The sequence below is a fragment of the Phocoena sinus genome, chromosome 13 (genome assembly GCF_008692025.1).
Source record: "Phocoena sinus isolate mPhoSin1 chromosome 13, mPhoSin1.pri, whole genome shotgun sequence".
NCBI lineage: Eukaryota > Metazoa > Chordata > Mammalia > Artiodactyla > Phocoenidae > Phocoena > Phocoena sinus.
The window spans coordinates 76,997,931-77,021,647 of NC_045775.1; the positions used below are offsets into that span (position 1 = coordinate 76,997,931).

Sequence of the window (23,717 nt, forward strand, 5' to 3'; positions counted from 1 at the left end):
ACAGTGCATGGCCAGTTTGTTTAGTGGTAATAAAGCTGTCTGCTCTGCTCTTCTGTGCTGTTGTGTCTGCTCTTTGCTAGTCCCAGATCTTGGCCGTAATTTCTATACTCAAGCAGATGGAGATAATATAAGTTTCTGGTTCACTATTTTTGTCAAGAAAAAGGTTTTAGTTTTGATGTTTCCTGAAAATTGTCAATAGATTTGACAGTTTCACCATATGGAGGTATTTTTGAAGATCAATTGAGTTGTGTGTGTCAAATCAGAAGAATGCCTTGCATGAGAGGAGGGGAGGAAGCTTAGAATTCTGAGTAGATTTGGTGTTGAAATAGGACTCCCCCCTCAATAATTGAGAGGTTTGATTGGTCATTTATGATTGGGCGAAAAAACATACTCACTTTTTGAAGGAAGTGGTTGGTTTGCCATTGCTAATTTCTGCCTAGAAAACTACAGGCTTCTGTGAATGGCACTGTTGAGTTCAAGTACTGGATTTAATTCTATCCTGAAATAGGATTTGGATCAAGAAACTTAAGGCTCTCAGCTTTTCCCTCTCCTCCCTGTTGTAGAGAAGCTGGCTTTCTTTAGCTCTTCAAGTCCTCATGCTTTCTCCAACCTTAGGACTCACTGTTCTCCTTTCTCTTCTAATCCTAGCTTCACTCTAATTAACTCCCATTTATCTTTCTGATGTGATGTTGCTTCCTCCAGGAAGCCATACCTAACATCTCTACAATCACTGTAACCTATATCCCAGACTAGGTCAAATTCCCTAATTTATTATGCTTTGTAATTACTCGTACATGTCTTCAGGACATCACAGTGTACACAATGGGGCAATTTTATTCAGAATTCCCCAAAGATTAGGCTAGACAGACTAGCCTAATGAGGGGATGGGGGACTGGGGTAGACTTCTCAAGGGAGGGTATAAATGACAGGGTCAAATTTTGAAATCTGGGGGGAAAAAAGAAACTTAAGGCTTTTTCTTTTTTAATTGAGTTGAATCCTTAGGTCCTATTACAGTACAGATTACCTTTCTCACAACTTAGGTATCCAAATGCACTGTGTTACATGGAAAGTTTACTGTGTTATAATTGTCAAAAACGCCTTTATGATGCTCTGCTCCAGGCTGGAGTTTAGAATTTTATTTTATTTTATTTATTTTTAAAAATATTTATTTCTTTGGCTGCACTAGGTCTTAGTTACAGAATGTGGGATCTTTAGTTGTGGCTTGCGGGATCTAGTTCCCCGACCAGGGATCAAACCCGGGACCCCTGCATTGGGAGCGCGGAGTCTTAACCACTGGGCCACCAGGGAAGTCCCTGGAGTTTAGAATTTTAAAATTGATCAAGTGGATATTGTTAAGGTTGTTGGCAGCATTGTAGAGGGAACTTTGGAGCCTGGGTGGGGGCAGGGCAAGGAGAGATGGCATGAGAATGGGTCAGGGTCAGTGAATGCATCTAAGGCTCTGGATCAGGGCAGGCTGGACTACATCAACTAGAACCAAAGCAAGCACATGCTACACAAATACTAAAGAATCTGGGTGGCTAAGATGATTGGCTTTCCTGAGTCTTACGCCTATGTACAGGGCACAGGAACTTTGATACTTGATGAGGAACTTTGTAAACCAGGATGTCTGATACCTCTGTCTTCCTTCCAAACGTGCAGGCTTGACCTCAGGTGGTTCAGGAAAGAATGAAGAGGTAATTACGGAAATTAGCATTACTACCTTTTCATTTTGCCTTAAAGTTTATGAAGGGGAAGTAATGTAGTAAGGACTGTAAATTGAGGATGTCAGGCAAGTGATTATTGCCTCTTAGAGGCAGACTCACAGGGGATACTGTCAAGTAATCCATGGTATTAGAAGCTGAAAGAGAAACAGAGCAGAATGGTAACCTGTCAGGTTTTGTTCTGGATAAATTGTTAACAGTCTTGCGTAGAGGTGATAAAGGGCAGTTTGGAGGAGTTGATTGCATGTTGCCTGTCCTGGAGAAGGCATCACTGTAGACATTCAGTAAGATGAAAAGGAGAGCCAGCCACGTGATGTTATGTGAGGTGGGGACCAGACCTGAGGAAATGGCATCCTGATGGATCATGGAGAAATCAACCTGGGGTACAAGCAGGACTGGGGTCAGTGGGGACCTCCTGTTGGGGAAGGTGCCAGTTCTTCAAAGTGTCAAGTTTATCCGTGATGTAATAGGCAGTTGAGCAAGTAAATTTATAACCTTGAAGGAGGTGCTTGTAAAATATGGTTACGTACGTAAGTGATCCTGTCTTCCTGACTCACGCTCTTGAAGGGCAGGGAGCTTGTGTCTTTGCTCTCTGTCAGCATACTGTCCAGCTCAGTAGGTTTGTGTGCTACTGATTACGGGACACAGTAGAAGCTGTTTTCCCAAAAAGCCTGAACTTTGGTTGGGAGATAAGTTCCTCAACCTATTTGAGCCTTAACTTCAGCATCTAAAATGTGGAAATAAATTTGATGTTTAAAAAAATGTCTGTTGCAGCTCTTAAGAACTATCCTAGTCATCTTCACATTCTAAAGGAATTTGGAGATGGTAAATTTTTACCTGAGTATTGACGTTTTAGAAATTATTATTCTTTTCTTAATTATAAAAGTTATTCTCCTTTTATATTACACTTGTTTTCAAAATAAAGATTCTTACATTTTAAAAAAAGTTATTCTCATTTAAAGATATTTAGGAAACCCAGAAAAACATGGGAAAGAAAAGAAACATCACTCATAATCATACTTTTCAGAGACTCTCACTATTCACATTTTGGAATACCTGTCTTCCTCCTGTTTTTTTTTCTTTTTCTTTTTCCTGTATATCCGTGGAGGCTTTTTTTTTTTTTTTTTTTTTTTGTAAACTAAAAGCCATACTCTTGTGTAGCTTCCTTTACAGTATATTGTGAATATTTTTCCATATCCTGGGTGATCCTTGCAATCAGGCAAGTTTTTGGAAACACTGGCCTAGCCTAGATTTCAGGGGAGATGGAGAGGTAAAGGGAGAAGTGGGGAAAGAAAGAGAGTTCATTTACACGTGTGAGTGAAAGGTGAGTACAGTAACACACTTGGTGCACGTCTCACTGTGTCTGCACTTTCCAGATGTGTTGGACTGGCAAAGAGTTTGGTGCTCTTTGGATGACAGGAGTTTAGGTTGAGGTTGATAACACTCTTGATTACTGGGATGAATACTTTTGGATAAGGTAAACCTGTTTGCCAGTAACATCTGGCTCCTTGAAGGTCTTCTCTGCCTAGCAGACTCTTCCTCAGAGTTAGGACGTTGCCTGGTTAATTGAGAGAGTCTGCTAAGGAGTGTGAGCCAGCAGTGTCCTTTTTGGAATATCATTATACGCTCAATTATATTATCTCCGTCTGCTGGCAGGGAGGAACTATTGCCATGACTGGTATAGAAGACCTTCAGGGAAAACTCTTCAGGTAAGAAGAAACTTTGACCCTTGTCAAGTCAGAGGCCAATGCAGTGGTGTGCACGTGGAGATGGGTTTTGGAATCGGAGCCCTATCCCTGTTGAGCTAAACCTCAGTAAAGTTGTAGAGTGATATACTTCATCTTCTTAAAGGAAAAGCATCCAGGTTATGGTAATTCTAACACATGGTGACTGCACCAAGAAACTTCTCCGGGTATTTTCCTGCTTTGAGACAGCTAATCTGTGTGCCAGGCACTAGTGGTACAGCACAGCCCTGTACAGTATGCTTCATTACTCTCCTTTTTTCTCATTACTGTCATTCATTACTCCTCATTATGCTGGAGGAAACTGAAGCTTAGAGAGGTTAAAGAATGTGCTAGGAAGTGTCAGAGACTGGATTCCAACCAGGGTCTAACACCGAAACCCAGTGCTCTTAGCCACCGTGCTGTCGTTGCCACTCCTCTACAAAACCTTTCCTCGGTATGGTGAGGCACCATTGTAAAAACAGCAGAGTCCTCCTCCCTTCCCTCTATTCCTCCATCCTGCTTTCCAACAAATATTTATTGAACACGTAATATGTGCTAGACATTGGTGAGCATTACTGCCTGGTTCTTGAGGTATCTCACAAGACTTAGTTGTAGCTCTTTGAAATATTAAGTGCTAAGAGCATTTATTCATTCATGCATTCCACCAGTCTTTTTTATTGAGCATCTGCTATGTGCCTGGCTTTAAAAGGTGTAACGGTGGATACAAGAGCAGGGTCTGTGTCCATAGGGGTTTACTTTTCATTGTGAGGAGACTGACAGTAAAAAGAAGTAACTTAAGGTATTTTCACAGTGTGGTAGTACAGTGAAAGATAGAAACATGGCAATCTAATAAAGCGTATGGCAGCGGCTTGTGGGACACTGCTTTGGAAAGAGCGATCAGAGATACTGAGGTGACAGTTGAGCAGATTTGAGGGTGAAGGATGGAACCAGCCAACCACATGAAAACTGCCCAGACAGGGGGGATAGAAGTACAAAGGGGCAGGCAAGAAAGAACTTAGAACATTGAAGACCAGAAAGGAAGCCGGTATGGTTGGAGCACCGTAAACAAATGGAGTGAGATGAGGGGCAGGGTTGGCAGAGACCAGACCGTGTAGAATTCTTGGAGGCAGTGGAGTGCCACCATCTGATTGATTTATGTTTTATAAAGATTGCTCTGTGGTAGAATAAATTTCAGATAGGAGGCAAAAGTTTTAGGCAGAAATGGAAGGGAATCAGGCCAGTTAGTATACACATAGTAGTCTAGGGGAAAGATGGTGGTCATGGTGGCCCGGAAAGAAATTTATAGATCCCAGAAACATTTTGGAAATAGAGGCAAGATTTCCTGGTTCATTGATCAGGTATGGGAAATGACTTGGAGGGTTTTTTGGCTCGAGCAGTTCAATGGATAAAACGAATAAAAACATCTGATTTCCTTATTTTAAGGATTAGGAAGCTGAGGCCCAGAGATGTAAAGTTGGCTAGCCCAAGGATGTCCTTGTAATAGCCAGAGCCTCCCCCAAACAATCCTTCTGGGGAACACTAGGCTGCTAATATTTAACCAAAACTGAGCTAACCTAGTGTAATATACGATCAGATGATTTAGCATTGATACCTTGAAATAGTTGGAAGCTATGCCGAAACTGTAATAGCGATTAAGAAAATTCTTATTTTTCAGATATTCGTATTTAGCATATACTAGACAGTATTTTCAAGGCTGTCAGAGTAAATGTCTGCGAAAAAGATTCATGAGTAGACTACATAGTCTGTATACAGAATTGTGAGGTTTTAAAAATTTACTCAGAGAGGTTCTGCATCAAATTTTAGAAGTTAGTAACTAGAAGATGAAACTTTGAAGATTTTGCAAGTTTAGATTTGGTAAGGTGAATGTAAAGGTCATTGTGGTATGAAAGAGACGCAATTGAAAAGGACAATGTGACTTCAAATTTAAGCACACGATGAAGAGGCTGGTGAAGATGGTCAGTGGGTTTCACCTGGTTAAGCCATAGACTGTTTAGCTGTCTGGAGTTGAGTTTAATCTCTTCCTTCTCTTTCCATGGTGGGAAAGTATAAACTGGATAGTATAAACTGGGTAGAATTTGGTCCGTTATTAATATTTTTGTAAAGTTAAAAGTACACGAAAGTGGAAGGGGACAAGTGTCCTAACTTTGTCCCACAGGCCTGTCATGACTTGATATTTTTTGCAGCTTGGGATGACCTTTGTGACTTGATGAGCCACAAACCAGCAAGAACCATGTCCTCAACCTTTATTGCATTGTAAAGGCTTAAGTTGGTACCCAGTAGGCACCACTGCCTGCAAGAGTCCTATGTGGTCTGGTCTCCTGCCAGTCTACGCAGTAAGTGCGTGGTGGGCACTTAGTAATGTCGAACTGAATGCATGTGAAGCTGCCACCATTTGAAGACTGTCGATTAAAAGCTCACTTCTGCGCTTGCATTAGTAAAGTAATTGCCACGTGGCTGCATTTTCCTGGCATAATGATTCAGAGGTCTGAAAGATCAGCTTGTGATCTTTTAAAGGAAGACGCAAGTTTCGTGAAAAGCTGGAGTGACTTATTTAATAGCTCTCAGGTATAAGTCCTTAATTTGTGATTTATTACTTGTTCTACCGTCCTGTTCTTTTTATTTGGTGATTTTGGTGTGCTTGTTTACTACTAAACCGAGCGAATAAACTTGAATCTTGCTAGCATTTCGTAATGCCTCAACTAGGGGCTTTCCTTTTAATACCCGTTTGGTTTGGTATCTTTTAGGCCTCTCCCAGTGTGTGTCCTGTACAGTCTGTTCCCACAACAGTTTTTAAGGAGATACTGCTCGGCTGCACTGCAGCAACTCCGCCAAGTAAGGACCCGAGACATCAGAGTACTCCCCAGGCTGCCAACTCTCCACCTAACCTTGGAGCAAAAATTCCTCAAGGGTGAGCAGTTACGATTTAAAAATGTTTAATCATAATACAGAGAACGGTTATTTTAGCCATGGTTCTTCCTGTCTGAGCTGACATTGCTCAGGTGGCAAGACGGACCCTACGTTCAGTGTTTATAGAGAGACCCTTAGTGCAGCTAAAATTTGATGTAATTACCTGCCATTCAGTGTATCTCAGGTTGTCCAGGGAGGTTAGAGTTTCCAGGTTGGTCAGGTGCCTTCAGAGGTGGTAAGTGTAGTAGGCATACAGGACAACATTTAAAGGGTTACAGAAAAGAAAGGGGTGTGAGGAAAGAGGCGCTTTCTTGACGTGATCTAGGGAGAATGGTCAATTGAAATACTACAGACAGCTGTAGAATAATGTCCACTTTCAAGGAAAAGGGAGCAGATTGGTTGTATGTGGAAGACCGAGGTCAGTGGGAGTGTGGAGAAGAGGGAGACAGGGTTCCAGTGAGTGGTTCTCATCAGCCCAGACCTCAAGTATAGGTGAGAAATGTGGCAGTAGAGAAAATACTAAGCCATGAGGCATAGTTACTAAGTTATAGGTGAAGATAATAAGAAATGTAAAATTTAATCAGAGATTTAAAGTGGCTACAAGGTTAATGGAGAGAAGAGTTTGAAGGGAAGGATCTCTTAGGAGGAGTGGTGGCCTGTGCAGGCAGTGGATAAAAACCTAAGATAGGGGTCAGAGACTGGTATAGAAAGGTAGGCTTGGAAGGCCACTGCAGTAAGGTGGGAGGGTGGGTGAGCACATCGGTTCACTGGGAGGACAGCGGGCTGCTTGGGAGAGAGCTTGGAGGAGGGACACATAGCAGTCAGAGAGAGGGCGGAGTGGTCTTCAGAGCAGAAAGAGGGAGCCGTAAGAAGTTCGGTGGTACCCAAGCAAAGATGTCTAGTATGGGTACTTAAGTGAGAACAGCTTCTCCAGGATGAGATCCTTTGTTAGAGGCAGGAAAACGAGTGTAACAGGAAAAAAGGACTTTGCATTTTGCTGGGGAAAGAACTTTAGGATGAATTTCAGAGAAACAAAGTTTCTTTAAGGATAACCCCTATTGGGGGTGGAGGGAGTACCAGATGGTTCTGTGAACAAGTACATAATCAGCTGGCTCTTCTCTTTGCTTTGGGTCTTGATCACTGACCAAACGAGTGAAATAGTCCAGTGCTAAGGCTGGTAACACGTTCATAGTCAGATAGGGTTTTGCGCTGCTGGTGATTTGGGTTCCATGTGATACTCAGTTTGCTTTGAAGGAAAGCTAAGGTTCATTTTGCTATGAGAAGTAGAACTAACTTGAAGTAGTTACAGATTTATGAGAACACGCAAATAGGATTTAGGGTTATCTTTTTCTTCGTGTTTAATATATTTTTGCAGAGCCATTGACTGATTACTTTTAACTCCAGCCCATAGAAACCTATCATAAATTCTCTAATATAAGCGGTTTTCTTTTCTCTTTCATACTGGTTACTTTAGGGAACCAAGCAATTACTTTTGGAAGGTAGGGAAGAGATAAAAGAATCCTAGATGCTAGTTTTCATATTACTCTTTTTCAGAAGTCATAAACAGATTTTACCAGAACTTTCTTCCTGTCTAAATACAAAGCCTGAAATACTGAGAACACCAGATGTTGTCTGCAAAGTAGGGTTGCTCTCTTCCAAGTCCTCTCAGATTGGAACTGGAGACTTGAAAACCCTGAGTGAACCAAAGGGAAGCTATACCCAGCTGAAGACAAACACTGACCAGGAAAGCGGCTTGGAATCTTTTCCTCCATCATCGACTGACCTTCCTAGGGAGTGCTTACCTACAAAGGCTTCTTCTACGGCAGAACTGGAAATTGCCAGTACTCCTGAACTGCAGAAGCATCTCGAACATGGACCTTCCACATCTGATGTCCTTTCAAATAAGCCAGAAGAGAAGGCAGATGTCAACAGTAATAGTCCTCATTGTTGTGTAGAAAAAAAGGTAGAACCTTCAACTTTAGGTTGCCAGTCACAGAATTTAAAGGAGTCTTCAGCAAAAGTAGATACTGAGAGCTGTTATACAAGAAGCAACAATAAAATCCAGAATGGTGAGTGTTTCTGCATATCTTTATTGGTAGAAGGTAAGAAGTGGTTGTCAGTACGCACATATCTTCTTCCTACCTTATGAGAAAATGACTGTAGAAAAAGTTCATACAATCAAAAAAGTTCAAAGAAGAAAGTAAAATCCCTAAATCTTCTCAGAAATGATTACTTTTAACATTTTGGTGGACTTAGTTCCATGTATATAGAAACACAGATAAACCATTACACAAATGGGTTCATACCAACAGTTTTACCCAGTGCATTAGTGTAGGTGCCTCTCAACATTTTAAAGTCTGCAAGGATTCCATTATATGCATTTACCGTATGACTTAGGTGGTTCCCAGTTTTTGGTTTAAGAAAATAATTTTGAAATAAAATCTAAAGTGATCTGATGATTGCCTTATCTTCAGCCTATTCCTTATCTTTCTGTGACATCCAGGTTGGAGTGAAGGAAGTGATTGAAATTTTATGCTCACACAGGTAGTCCAGATTTGAAATTCTTTTAAAAAGGGAATTGCGGGCTTCCCTGGTGGCACAGTGGTTGAGAGTCCGCCTGCCGATGCAGGGGACACGGGTTCGTGCCCCGGTCCGGGAAGATCCCACATGCCGCCGAGCGGCTGGGCCCGTGAGCCATGGCCGCTGAGCCTGCGCGTCCGGAGCCTGTTGCTCCTAGGCGGGAGAGGCCACGACAGTGAGAGGCCCGCGTACCGCAAAAAAAAAAAAAAAAGGGAATTGCATCACCACCTCTAGAAAAGGGATTTTTAGTTAAAGAATTTAAGGACAGTGCTGAAACACCAGGCAGAGTCTCTTTGCTTAAGCGGAGGTCCGGCTGCGCCCACAATTTAGAACTAAGTACTCTTCTTATAGAGAAAATGGCACATGTATTTCACACGACTTATGTTAAGTTTGAGGATGAATATCAGTGATGGTAGTTACCAGATGCTCTCTTACTAGAATTAATAGAACTAAATGGCTTCAGTGTGTCAGAAGGTTCAGGCCTATTACAGTTTAAAAATAGACTTGATAATTGTCAGCTGTGTGGGAAAATTAACTTAAAAAAAACCGTAATGAAAACGCTATTCATTTGGGTAAGTAACAAATGAATAATCCACACTCTAGCTTTTCCTACAGGCCTCTGAAACTAGAGGTGGATTTGACTGGGGGTCTTTTTGAAGTAGAGTTGGAGGAATTGGAAAACAACTTTCCTTGCTGAGTAATACTTCTAACCCAGCTTGTTCGTTCTCGAGGCTTAAGTCGGTACAGCTGGTAATTTGCACAAAATTAACTGCATAAGGTACTGCTGTTCCTCAGGAGTTATGTAACTCCCCAAAGAAAGCGAATATTCATAACCATGTCCCTGTTCTATTTCTTTATTCTTTTTGAGTCATCAGCCCTCACATTCAGCTAGTTTTTAAGGCAAATTATTTTAATATGTGAAGAAACAAATTCTGGACCGGTAAGCACATTATAGGTATAGAAGTGAGTTTCAGAGCCCAGCTTTGTCTTTTTCAATATGTTGTGCAGCTATGCTCCAACTAAAATGATTTTAAGAGAAATGAAAAAGCCACTCCACATCCTGGTGCATGCTGTCTACTGGGACTTTTGGCTGAGGAGTAAAACAGTGTGATCAGAAGCCTGCCAGGATCTCTGTGCTGTTTCCACCAGTATTGCTTGTGGGTATGGAGAGACTCGACTGGAAACTGTTCCTCTGCTATGTGTGTCCTTGCTTGCTTAGGGGTTAGAAAACAAAAACAAGCTGGAGTTGAACAGCTGCCCTCTTTCTGTTTAGTAGACGTGTGGCTCCTCAGAAGTTGGTGTTGCTTTTTTCCCTTGACTCTGCTCTGAATTGAGTCCTTGATTGGGGATCAGCTGTTCCCCTCCTCACTGAAGAGCTAGATTTAGATAGTTCAACTTGCTTATTTCTAGGTATTTCCTCTTTTAAGCCCAGGCCGAACAGATAAGATAATCTCTGGACTCGGTCTGGGAAAAACTGGTCCACTCAAAGAATGATGTGTTTCCAATATCTGAGTAATTAAAATTCCATCCTGAACTACTGATTTCTTTATTTTCCCTCCTTTCTTGCTTTACCTTCTCTTTCACTAACTGAATGCGAATGTTTAAGGGGTCAAGGCCTGATGGCATCCATTTAGCATTTTACACTGTGCTCTAGTCATGCTTTAAAAGAGAGGTAAGATTAGAACACGTCTAAGGTAATTATTAAAGGTGCTTATATTATTTAAAGCCTTCTTTGGTTTGAGATCTTTATTCTAGTTTCTTTCAAGACTCCTTACCACCATCTCCTACCCATCTCTTGACTGGGTCCCCAGAAGTTGTGTTTTTGTTTTTTGTTTGCCTAAGAATCAACTTTCCTCTTCTCAGCTCCCTTGGACCCCGAGAAAAGGTCTTCTCTGTCGGGGATTTTTTTTTTTTTTTTTTTAAACATCTTAATTGGGGTATAATTGCTTTACAATGGTGTGTTAGTTTCTGCTTTATAACAAAGTGAATCAGTTATACATATACATATGTTCCCATATCTCGTCCCTCTTGCGTCTCCCTCCCTCCCACCCTCCCTATCCCACCCCTCTAGGTGGTCACAAAGCACCGAGCCAATATCCCTGTGCCATGTGGCTGCTTCCCACTAGCTATCTACCTTACGTTTGTTAGTGTATATATGTCCATGCCTCTCTCTCGCCCTGTCACAGCTCACCCTTCCCCCTCCCCATATCCTCAAGTCCGTTCTCCAGTAGGTCTGTGTCTTTATTCCTGTCTTACCCCTAGGTTCTTCATGACATTTTTTTTTTTCTTAAATTCCATATACATGTGCTGGCATACGGTATTTGTCTTTCTCTTTCTGACTTACTTCACTCTGTATGACAGACTCTAGGTCTATCCACCTCATTACAAATAGCTCAATTTCGTTTCTTTTTATGGCTGAGTAATATTCCATTGTATATATGTGCCACATCTTCTTTATCCATTCATCCGATGATGGGCACTTAGGTTGTTTCCATCTCCGGGCTATTGTAAATAGAGCTTCAATGAACATTTTGGTACATGACTCTTTTTGAATTTTGGTTTTCTTAGGGTATATGCCCAGTAGTGGGATTGCTGGGTCATATGGTAGTTCTATTTGTAGTTTTTTAAGGAACCTCCATACTGTTCTCCGTAGTGGCTGAACCAATTCACATTCCCACCAGCAGTGCAAGAGTGTTCCCTTTTCTCCACACCCTCTCCAGCATTTATTGTTTCTAGATTTTTTGAAGATGGCCATTCTGACTGGTGTGAGATGATATCTCATTGTAGTTTTGATTTGCATTTCTCTAATGATTAATGATGTTGAGTATTCTTTCATGTGTTTGTTGGCAGTCTGTATATCTTCTCTGGAGAAATGTCTATTTAGGTCGTCTGCCCATTTTTGGATTGGGTTGTTTGTTTTTTTGTTATTGAGCTGCATGAGCTGCTTGTAAATTTATGCAAATTAATCCTTTGTCAGTTGCTTCATTTGCAAATATTTTCTCCCATTCTGAGAGTTGTCTTTTGGTCTTGTTTATGGTTTCCTTTGCTGTGCAAAAGCTTTGAAGTTTCATTAGGTCCCATTTGTTTATTTTTGCTTTTATTTCCATTTCTCTAGGAGGTGGGTCAAAAAGGATCTTGCTGTGATTTATGTCATAGAGTGTTCTGCCTATGTTTTCCCCTAAGAGTTTGATAGTTTCTGGCCTTACATTTAGGTCTTTAATCCATTTTGAGCTTATTTTTGTGTATGGTGTTAGGGAGTGATCTAATCTCATACTTTTACATGTACCTGTCCAGTTTTCCCAGCACCACTTATTGAAGAGGCTGTCCCTTCTCCACTGTACATTCCTGCCTCCTTTATCAAAGATAAGGTGACCATATGTGCGTGGGTTTATCTCTGGGCTTTCTATCCTGTTCCATTGATCTATCTTTCTGTTTTTGTGCCAGTACCATACTGTCTTGATTACTGTAGCTTTGTAGTATAGTCTGAAGTCAGGGAGCCTGATTCCTCCAGCTCCATTTTTTGTTCTCAAGATTCATTTGGCTATTCGGGGTCTTTTGTGTTTCCATATAAATTGTGAAATTTTTTGTTCTAGTTCCATGAAAAATGCCAGTGGTAGTTTGATGGGGATTGCATTGAATCTGTAGATTGCTTTGGGTAGTAGAGTCATTTTCACAATGTTGATTCTTCCAATCCAAGAACATGGTATATCTCTCCATCTATTTGTATCATCTTTAATTTCTTTCATCAGTGTCTTATAATTTTCTGCATACAGGTCTTTCGTCTCCTTAGGTAGGTTTATTCGTAGATATTTTATTCTTTTTGTTGCAGTGGTAAATGGGAGTGTTTTCTTGATTTCACTTTCAGATTTTTCATCCTTAGTGTATAGGAATGCCAGAGATTTCTGTGCATTAATTTTGTATCCTGCTACTTTACCAAATTCATTGATTAGCTCTAGTAGTTTTCTGGTGGCATCTTTAGGATTCTCTATGTATAGTATCATGTCATCTGCAAACAGTGACAGCTTTACTTCTTTTCCGATTTGAATTCCTTTTATTTCCTTTTCTTCTCTGATTGCTGTGGCTAAAACTTCCAAAACTATGTTGAATAAGAGTGGTGAGAGTGGGCAACCTTGTCTTGTTCCTGATCTTAGTGGAAATGCTTTCAGTTTTTCACCATTGAGGATGATGTTGGCTGTGGGCTTGTCATATATGGCCTTTATTATGTTGAGGAAAGTTCCCTCTATGCCTACTTTCTGCAGGGTTTTTATCATAAATGGGTGTTGAATTTTGTCAAAAGCTTTCTCTGCATCTATTGAGATGATCGTATGGTTTTTATCCTTCAATTTGTTAATATGGTTTATCACATTGATAGATTTGTGTATATTGAAGAATCCTTGCATTCCTGGAATAAACCCCACTTGATCGTGGTGTATGATCCTTTTAATGTGCCGTTGGATTCTGTTTGCTAGTATTTTGTTGAGGATTTTTGCATCTATGTTCATCAGTGATATTAGCCTGTAGTTTTCGTTCTTTGTGACATCCTTGTCTGGTTTTGGTATCAAGGTGATGGTGGCCTCGTAGAATGAATTTGGGAGTGTTCCTCCCTCTGCTATATTTGGAAGAGTTTGAGAAGGAGAGGTGTTAGCTCTTCTCTAAATATTTGATAGAATTCACCTGTGAAGCCATCTGGTCCTGGGCTTTTGTTTGTTGGAAGATTCTTAATCACAGTTTCAATTTCAGTGCTTGTGATTGGTCTGTTCATATTTTCTATTTCTTCCAGATTCAGTCTTGGCAGGTTGTGTATTTCTAAGAATTTGTCCATTTCTTCCAGGTTGTCCATTTTATTGGCATAGAGTTGCTTGTAGTAATCTCTCATGATCTTTTTTATTTCTGCAGTGTCAGTTGTTACTTCTCCTTTTTCATTTCTAATTCTATTGATTTGAGTCTTCTCCCTTTTTTTCTTGATGAGTCTGGCTAATGGTTTATCTATTTTGTTTATCTTCTCAAAGAACCAGATTTTAGTTTTATTGATCTTTGCTATTTCCTTCATTTCTTTTTCATTTCTGATCTGATTTTTATGATTTCTTTCCTTCTGCTAACTTTGGGGGTTTTTTGTTCTTCTTTCTCTAAATGCTTGAGGTGCGAGGTTAGGTTGTTTACTTGAGATGTTTCCTGCTTCTTAAGGTGGGCTTGTATTGCTATAAACTTCCCTCTTAGAACTGCTTTTGCTGCATCCCATAGGTTTTGGGTCGTTGTGTCTCCATTGTCATTTGTTTCTAGGTACTTTTTTATTTCCTCTTTGATTTCTTCAGTGATCACTTCGTTATTAAGTAGTATATTGTTTAGCCTCCATGTGTTTGGATTTTTTACAGATCTTTTCCTGTAATTGATATCTAGTCTCATGGTGTTGTGGTTGGAAAAGATACTTGATACGATTTCAGTTTTCTTAAATTTACCAAGGCTTGATTTGTGACCTAAGGTATGATCTGTCCTGGAGAATGTTCCATGAGCACTTGAGAAAAACGTGTATTCTGTTGTTTTTGGATGGAGTGTCCTATAAATATCAATTAAGTCCATCTTGTTTAATGTATCATTTAAAGCTTGTGTTTCCTTATTTATTTTCATTTTGGATGATCTGTCCATTGGTGAAACTGGGGTGTTACAGTCCCCTACTATGAATGTGTTACTGTCGATTTCCCCTTTTATGGCTGTTAGTATTTACCTTATGTATTGAGGTGCTCCTATGTTGGGTGCATAAATACTTACAATTGTTATATCTTCTTCTTGGATCGATCCCTTGATCATTATGTAGTGTCCTTCTTTGTCTCTTCTAATAGTCTATTTCAAAGTCTATTTTGTCTGATATGAGAATTGCTACTCCAGCTTTCTTTTGGTTTCCATTTGCATGGAATATCTTTTTCTGTCCCCTTACTTTCAGTCTGTATTTGTCTGTAGGTCTGAAGTGGGTCTCTTGTAAACAGCATATATATGGGTCTTGTTTTTGTATCCATTCAGCCAATCTGTGTCTTTTGGTGGGAGCATTTAGTCCACTTACATTTAAGGTAATTATTGATATGTTCCTATTCCCATTTTCTAAATTGTTTTGGGGTCATTATTATAGGTCTTTTCCTTTTCTTGTGTTTCTTGCCTAGAGAAGTTCCTTTAGCATTTGTTGTAAAGCTGGTTTGGTGGTGCTGAACTCTCTCAGCTTTTGCTTGTCTCTAAAGGTTTTAATTTCTCCATCAAGTCTGAATGAGATCCTTGCTGGGTAGAGTAGTCTTGGTTGCAGGTTTTTCTCTGCCATCACTTTCAGTATGTCCTGCCACTCCCTTCTGGCTTTCAGAGTTTCTGCTGAGAGATCAGCTGTTAACCTTATGGGGATTCCCTTGTGTGTTATTTGTTTTTCGCTTGCTGCTTTTAATATGCTTTCTTTGTATATAATTTTTGACAGTTTGATTAATATGTGTCTTGGCATATTTCTCCTTGGATTTATCCTGTATGGGACTCTCTGTGCTTCCTGGACTTGATTAACTATTTCCTTTCCCATATTAGGGAAGTTTTCAATTATAATCTCTTCAAATATTTTCTCAGTCCCTTTCTTTTTCTCTTCTTCTTCTGGAACCCCTATAATTCAAATGTTGGTGCGTTTAATGTTATCCCAGAGGTCTCTGAGACTGTCCTCAGTTCTTTTAATTCTTTTTTCTCTATTCTGCTCTGCAGTAGTTATTTCCACTACTCTCTCTTCCAGGTCACTTATCCGTTCTTCTGCCTCAGTTATTCTGCTATTGATCTCATCTAGAGTCTTTTTCATTTCATTTATTGTGTTGTTCTTCATTGTTTGTTTCATCTTTAGTTCTTCTAGGTCCTTGTTAAACGTTTCTTGTATTTTCTCCATTGTATTTCCAAGATTTTGGATCATCTTTACTATCATTATTCTGAATTCTTTTTCAGGTAGACTGCCTATTTCTTCTTCATTTGTTTGGCCTGGTGCATTTTTATCTTGCTCCTTCATCTGCTGTGTGTTTTTCTGTCTTCTCATTTTGCTTATCTTACTGTGTTTGGGGTCTCCTTTTTGCAGGCTGCAGGTTCGTAGTTCCCGTTGTTTTTGACATCTGTCCCCAGTGGCTAAGGTTGGTTCAGTGGGTTGTGTAGGCTTCCTGGTGGAGGGGACTAGTGCCTGTGTTCTGGTGGATGAGGCTGGATCTTGTCTCTCTAGTGGGCAGGTCCACGTCTGGTGGTGTGTTTTGGGGTGTCTGTGGACTTATTATGATTTTAGGCAGCCTCTCTGCTAATGGGTGGGGTTGTGTTCCTGTTTTGCTAGTTGTTTGGCATAGGGTGACCAGCACTGTAGCTTGCTGGTCATTGAGTGAAGCTGGGTGCTGGTGTTGCGATGGAGATCTCTGGGAGATTTTCGCCGTTTGATATCATGTGGAGCTGGGAGGTCTCTTGTGGACCAGTGTCCTGAAGTTGGCTCTCCCACCTCAGAGGCACAGCACTGACTCCTGGCTGCAGCACCAAGAGCCTTTCATCCACACGGCTCAGAATAAAAGGGAGAAAAAGTAGAGAGAATTAGTAGAATTATGAAGAAAGAAAGAAAGAAAGGAGGGAAGGAAGGAAGAAGGAAAGAAGGAAAGAAAGGGATGTAGGGAGGAAGGAAGGAGGGAAGGAAGGAAAAAAGAAAAGAAGATACACTAAAATAAAATAAAGTTATTAAATTAAAAAATAATTATTTAGGAAAAAAAGGGGGGACGGATAGAACCTTAGGACAAATGGTGGAAGCAAAGCAATACAGACAAAATCTTACACAGAAGCATACACATACACCCTCACAAAAAGAGGTAAAGGGGAAAAAATCATAAATCTTGCTCTCAAAGTCCACCTCCTCAATTTGGGATCATTCATTGTCTAAAGGAGGGAGGGAGGGAGGGAAGGAAGGAAGGGAAAGAAAGAAGGTAAAGTATAATAAAGTTATTAAAATTAATTATTAAGAAAAAAAATTAAAAAAAAAAACGGACGGATAGAACCCTAGGACAAATGGTGGAGGTGGAAGCAAAGCTATACAGACAAAATCTCACACAGAAGCATACACATACACACTCACAAAAAGAGGAAAAGGAGAAAAAATAGATCTTGTTCTCGAAGTCCACCTCCTCAATTTGGGATGACTCGTCTATATTCATGTATTCCACAGATGCAGGGTACATCAAATTGATTGTGGAGCTTTAATCCGCTGCTTCTGAGGCTGCTGGGAGGGATTTCCCTTTCTCTTCTTTGTTCTCACAGTTCACAGGGGCTCAGCTTTGGATTGGGCCCCGCCTCTGCGTGTAGGTCGCTGGAGGGCGTCTGTGTTTTGCTCAGACAGGACGGGGTTAAAGGAGCCGCTGATTCGGGGGCTCTGGCGCACTCAGGCCGGGGAGAGGGAGGGGCACGGCGTGCGGGGCGAGCCTGCGGCGGCAGAGGCTGGCGTGACATTGCATCAGCCTGAGGCCCGCTGTGTGTTCTCCCGGGAAAGTTGTCCCTGGATCCCGGGAACCTGGCAGTGGCGGGCTGCACAGGCTCCCCGGAAGAGGGGTGTGGATAGGGACCTGTGCTCGCACACAGGCCCCATCGTGGCGGCAGCAGCAGTCTTAGCGTCTCCCGCCCGTCTCTGGGGTCCGTGCTTTTAACCGCGTCTCCCACCTGTCTCTGGGGTCAGCTGTGTTCACGCTGCCAACCCCAGTCCTCGCCCTGCGCTCCAACCAAAGCCCGAGCCTCAGCTCGCAGCCCCGCCCAACCCAGCGGGTGAGCAGACAAGCCTCTCGGGCTGGTGAGTGCTGGTCGGCATCGATCCTCTGTGCGGGGAATCTCCCAGCTTTGCCCTCCGCACCCCTGTGGCTGTGCTCTCCTCTGCGGCTCTGAAGCTCCCCCCTCCGCCTCCCGCAGTCCGCCCGCGAAGGGGCTTCCTAGTGTGTAGAAACCTTTCCTCCTTCACAGCTCCCTCCCACTGGTGCAGGTGCCGTCCCTATTCTTTTGTCTCTGTTTATTCTTTTTTCTTTTGCCCTACCCAGGTACGTGGGGAGTTTGTTGCCTCTTGGGAGGTCTGAGGTCTTATGCCAGCATTCTGTAGGTGTTCTGTAGGAGTTGCTCCACGTGTAGATGTATTTCTGGTGTATTTGTGGGGAGGAAGATGATCTCCGCCTCTTACTCTTCCGCCATCTTCCCCTCCGCCGCCTTCTGTCGGTTTTATATGAAATACAGTCCCTCAGTATCTGAGAGGGATCATTTCCAGTACCCCCTGTGGATACCAAAAATGCACCAGTCCCCTACAGTTAGCCTTCCCATTCCCATCTGCAGATTCAGCCAACCACAGGTCGTGTAGTATTTTCAATCCATGGTTGGTTGAACCCACGGTTGTAGAGGGCCCACTGTATGCCTTAAGGCTCTTGACCTAGAAATGGATTCCTTTCTGTGTTATTTGGTCTGACACAGTGGTTGCTCTTTAATGTTACATCTCTATTTTTGTCTCCCTTTTTCTTAAAAACCATCTTCACTTTTCCTTTCAAGTTCACCTGCCCATTACAAGTTAAAACTTAAAACATGCATTTACTTAGAATCAAAATCCTCTCTTTAGCCAGTGCTCTTAATCTTGAATGGAACGTATGTGTGAAGGAAATAGAAGATATGTCAAGGGTCAAGTGGCATCTCCTAGAAGCATTTAGAGGATCACTTATAGGCCAGGGGGCCTGTGACGTTTGGAATGGTTAGCTTTTGCAGAATGCTTTGGAAAACACATCTCAAACCAGTCTTTTTGAGTGTGAAAACTGACACAGTTGACTCCCGCACGGTCCTCTGTTGAAGCGTTCTTCTTATCTAGGGTTGTGAATAGAGGTATGCACTAACTTGGAATTGTGGGTCTGGGGTTTTAAGTTGCCAGATGGACTCATCAAATGAGATGTATTTTATAAAGAGAATAAAACTTCCAATTGTTCTGACAGTTGTCTTCTATTAAGCCATTTTTAGAAATTACTACAGTTGAACCAGTAATTGAGAAGAGGAGTTCTCCCTTTGGGAAAACTGACCTTTTGAATAGAATTCAGTCAAATATTGATGTGACTTTTAAAATTTGAGGTCCCATTTTCCTTCATCTTTTTTTCTAGCCCCATCCCGGAAGTCGGTTTTGACAGACCCAGCCAAACTCAAGAAGCTGCAGCAGAGCGGTGAGGCCTTTGTGCAGGACGACTCTTGCGTGAACATCGTTGCACAGCTGCCCAAGTGCCGGGAGTGTCGCTTGGACAGCCTCCGAAAGGATAAGGAGCAGCAGAAAGACTCGCCCGTGTTTTGCCGCTTCTTTCACTTCAGGAGGTGAGCCATTTGGGGAAAAGCTGAGATACCCTGGGCCCTGTAGTGTACTTTTCTCCCTCTTCTAGCAACAGTAAGTCTAAAACTGAAAAGAGTACAGATTACACTTTTTAATCTGTGGATTTAGGAATCTAGATCTTATTACACATTCTTTCCTTCTCATTCTCCTTTTCAGGTTTTTTTTTTAAAGCAAAGAAGCTTAAAAATACAAACTTCCATTTTTTTTTTAAACATCTTTATTGGAGTATAATTGCTTTACAGTGTTGTGTTAGTTTCTGCTGTATAACAAAGTGAATCAGCTATATGCATATGTATATCCCCATATCGCCTCCCGCTTGCGTCTCCCTCTTACCTTTCTTATCCCACCCATCTAGATGGTCGCAAAGTACCGAGCTGATCTCCCTGTGCTATGTGGCTGCTTCCCACTAGCTATCTATTTTACATCTGGTAGTGTATATTTGTCAGTGCTACTCTCTCACTTCATCCCAGCTTACCCTTCCCCCTCCCCGTGTCCTCAAGTCTATTCTCTACATCTGTATCTTTAGTCCTGTCCTGACATTAGGTTCATGAGAACCATATTTTTTTTTGAGATTCCATATATATGTGTTAGCACACGGTATTTGTTTTTCTCTTTCTGACTGCACTCTGTATGACAGACTGTACGTCCATCCACCTCATTACAAATAACTCAATTTCGTTTCTTTTTATGGCTGAGTAATATTCCATTGTGTGTACGTGCCACATCTTCTTTATCCATTCATCTGTCAGTGGACACTTAGGTTGCTTCCATGTCCTGGCTATTGTAAATAGTGCTGCAATGAACACTGTGGTACATGACTCTTTTTGAATTATGGTTTTCTCAGGGTATATGCCCAGTAGTGGGATGGCTGGGTCATATATGGTAGTTCTATTTTTAGTTTTTTAAGGAACCTCCATACTGTTCTCCATAGTGGCTGTATCAATTTACATTCCCACCAACAGTGCAAGAGGGTTCCCTTTTCTCCACACCCTCTCCAGCATTTATCGTTTGTAGATTTTTTGATAATGGCCATTCTGACCAGTGTGAGGTGATACCTCATTGTGGTTTTGATTTCCACTTCTCTAATGATTAGTGATGTTGAGCATCTTTTCATGTGTTTGTTGGCAATCTGTATATCTTCTTTGGAGAAATGTCTGTTTAGGTCTTCTGCCCATTTTTGGATTGGGTTGTTTGTTTTTTTTGATATTGACCTGCATGAGCTGCTTATATACTTTGGAGATTAATCCTGTGCCAGTTGCTTCGTTGGCAAATATTTTCTCCTATTCTGAGGGTTCTCTTTTCGTCTTGTTTGTGTTTTCCTATGCTGTGCAAAAGCTTTTAAGTTTCATTACGTCCAATTCGTTTATTTTTGTTTTTATTTCCATTTCTCTAGGAGATAGGTCAAAAGGGATCTTGCTGTGATTTATGTCATAGAGTGTTCTGCCTGTGTTTTCTTCTAAGAGTTTTATAGTGGCCTTACATTTACGTCTTTAATCCATTTTGAGTTTATCTTTGTGTATGGTGTTAGGGAGTGTTCTAATTTCATTCTTTTACATGTACCTGTCCAGTTTTCCCAGCACCACTTACTGAAGAGGCTGTCTTCTCTCCATTGTATATTCTTGCCTCCTTTATCAAAGATAAGGTGACCATACGTGCATGGGTTTACTCTGGGCTTTCTATCCTTTTCCATTGATCTGTATTTCTGTTTTTGTGCAAGTACCATACTGTCTTGATTAATGTAGCTCTGTAGTATAGTCTGAAGTCTGGCAGCCTGATTCCTCCAGCTCTGTTTTTCTTTCTCAAGATTGCTTTGGCTATTCGGGGTCTTTTGTGTTTCCATACAAGTTGTGCAATTTTTTAAATTATTATTTTTATTTTTTGTGGTGCGCAGGCCTCTCACTGCTGTGGCCTCTCCCGTTGCGGAGCACAGGCTCTGGATGCACAGGCTCAGCAGCCATGGCTCATGGGCCCAGCCGCTCTGCGGCATATGGGATCTTCCCGACCGGGGCACCGAACCTGCAACCTCTGCATTGGCAGGCGGACTCTCAACCACTGCGCCACCAGGGAATCCCCAAGTTGTGCAATTTTTGGTTCTAGTACTGCGAAAAATACCATTGGTAGTTTGATAGGGATTGCATTGAATCTGTAGATTGCTTTGGGTAGTAGAGTCATTTTCACAGTGTTGATTCTTCCAATCCAAGAACATAGTATATGTCTCCATCTGTTTGTATCATCTTGAATTTCTTTCATTAGTGTCTTATAGTTTTCTGCATACAGGTCTTTTGCCTTCTTAGGTAGGTTTATTCCTAAGTATTTTATTCTTTTCGTTGCAATGGTAAATGGGAGTGTTTCCCTAATTTCTCTTTCAGATTTTTCATCATTAGTATATAGGAATGCAAGAGATTGCTGTGTGTTAATTTTGTATCCTGCTACTTTACCACATTCATTGATTAGCTCTAGTAGTTTTCTGGTAGCATCTTTAGGATTCTCTATGCATAGTATCATGTCATCTGCAAAAAGTGACAGTTTTACTTCCTTTCTGATTTGGATTCCTTTTATTTCTTTTTCTTCTCTGATTACTGTGGCCAAAACTTCCAAAACTATGTTGAATAATAGTGGTGAGAATGGGCAACCTTGTCTTGTTGCCCTGAGAAATGGTTTCAGTTTTTCATCATTTAGAACGATGTTGGCTGTGGGTTTGTCATATATGGGCTTTATTATGTTGAGATAGGTTCCCTCTATGCCCACTTTCTGGAGAGTTTTTATCATAAATGGGTACTGAATTTTGTCAAAAGCTTTTTCTGCATCTCTTGAGATTATCATATGGTTTTTATCCTTCAATTTGTTAATATGGTGTATCCCATGGATTGATTTGCGTATATTGAAGAATCCTTGTATTCCTGGGATAAATCCCACTTGATCACGGTGTATAATCCTTTTAATGTGCCATTGGATTCTGTTTGCTAGTATTTTGTTGAGGATTTTTGCATCTGTGTTCATCAGAGATATTAGCCTGTAGTTTTCTTCCTTTGTGACATCCTTGTCTGGTTTTGGTATCAGGGTGATGGTGGCCTCGTAGAATGAGTTGGGGTGTGTTCCTCCCTCTGCTATATTTTGGAAGAGTTTGAGGAGGATAGGTGTTAGCTCTTCTCTAAATGTTTGATAGAATTCACCTGTGAAGCCATCTGATCCTGGGCTTTTGTTTGTTGGAAGATTTTTAATCACAGTTTCAATTTCAGTGCTTGTGATTGGTCTATTTATATTTTCTGTTTCTTTCTGGTTCAGTCTTGAAAGGTTGTGCTTTTCTAAGAAATTGTCTATTTCTTCCAGGTGGTCCATTTTATTGGCTTGTAGTAATCTCTCATGATCCTTTGTATTTCTGCCGTGTCAGTTGTTACTCCTCCTTTTTCATTTCTAATTCTGTTGATTTGAGTCTTCTCCCTTTTTTTCTTGATGCGTCTGGCTAATGGTTTATCAATTTTGTGTATCTTCTCAAGGAGCCAGCTTTTAGTTTTATTGAGCTTTGCTGTCCTTTCCTTCATTTCTTTTTCATTTATTTCTGATCTGATCTTTATGATATTTTTCCTTCTGCTAACTTTGGGGGGTTTTTGTTCTTCTTCCTCTAATTGCTTTAGGTGTAAGGTTAGGTTGTTTGAGATTTTTGTTGAGGTAGGATTGTATTGCTATAAACTTCCCTCTTAGAACTGCTTTTGCTGCATCCCATAGGTTTTGGGTTGTCCTGTTTTCATTGTCATTTGTTTCTAGCTATTTTTTGATTTCCTCGGTGATCTCTCAGTTATTTAGTAGCGTATTGTTTAGCCTCCATGTGTTTGTATTTTTTACAGTTTTTTTCCTGTAATTGATATCTAGACTCATAGTGTTGTGGTCGGAAAAGATACTTGATACGATTTTAATTTTCTTAAATTTACCAAGGCTTGATTTGTGACCCAAGATATGATCTATCCTGGAGACTGTTCCATGAGCACTTGAGAAGAAAGTGTATTCTGTTGTTTTTGGATAGAATGTCCTATAAATATCAATTAATTCCATCTTGTTTAATGTGTCATTTAAATTTTGTGTTTCCTTATTTATTTTCATTTTGGATCATCTGTCCATTGGTGAAAGTAGGATGTTCAAGTCCCCTCTTATTACTGTGTTACTGTCGATTTCCCCTTTTATGGCTGTTAGCATTTGCCTTATGTATTGAGGTACTCCTATGTTGGGTGCATAAATATTTATAATTGTTATGTCTTTTTCTTGGATTGATTCCTTGATCATTATGTAGTGTCCTTCTTTATCTTTTGTAATAGTCTTTATTTTAAAGTCTATTTTGTCTGATATGAGAATTGGTACTCCAGCTTTCTTTTGATTTCCATTTGCATGGAATATCTCTTTCCACCCCCTCAC

At 40.9% G+C, this 23,717-nt stretch overlaps 1 protein-coding gene across 8 annotated transcripts in view; it reads left to right on the forward strand.

Moving 5' to 3' along the window:
- Nucleotides 1-23,717, forward strand: part of KDM3A (lysine demethylase 3A) — a 62,807-nt gene that overhangs the window by 14,618 nt on the left and 24,472 nt on the right. For all 8 annotated transcript variants that reach the window (XM_032652317.1, XM_032652319.1, XM_032652325.1 and 5 more), the window contains 3 exons: nt 6,211-6,374; nt 7,928-8,442; nt 19,090-19,294. In XM_032652317.1, the coding sequence (XP_032508208.1) occupies nt 6,211-6,374; nt 7,928-8,442; nt 19,090-19,294 (884 nt within the window). The remainder of the gene's footprint in view (nt 1-6,210; nt 6,375-7,927; nt 8,443-19,089; nt 19,295-23,717) is intronic.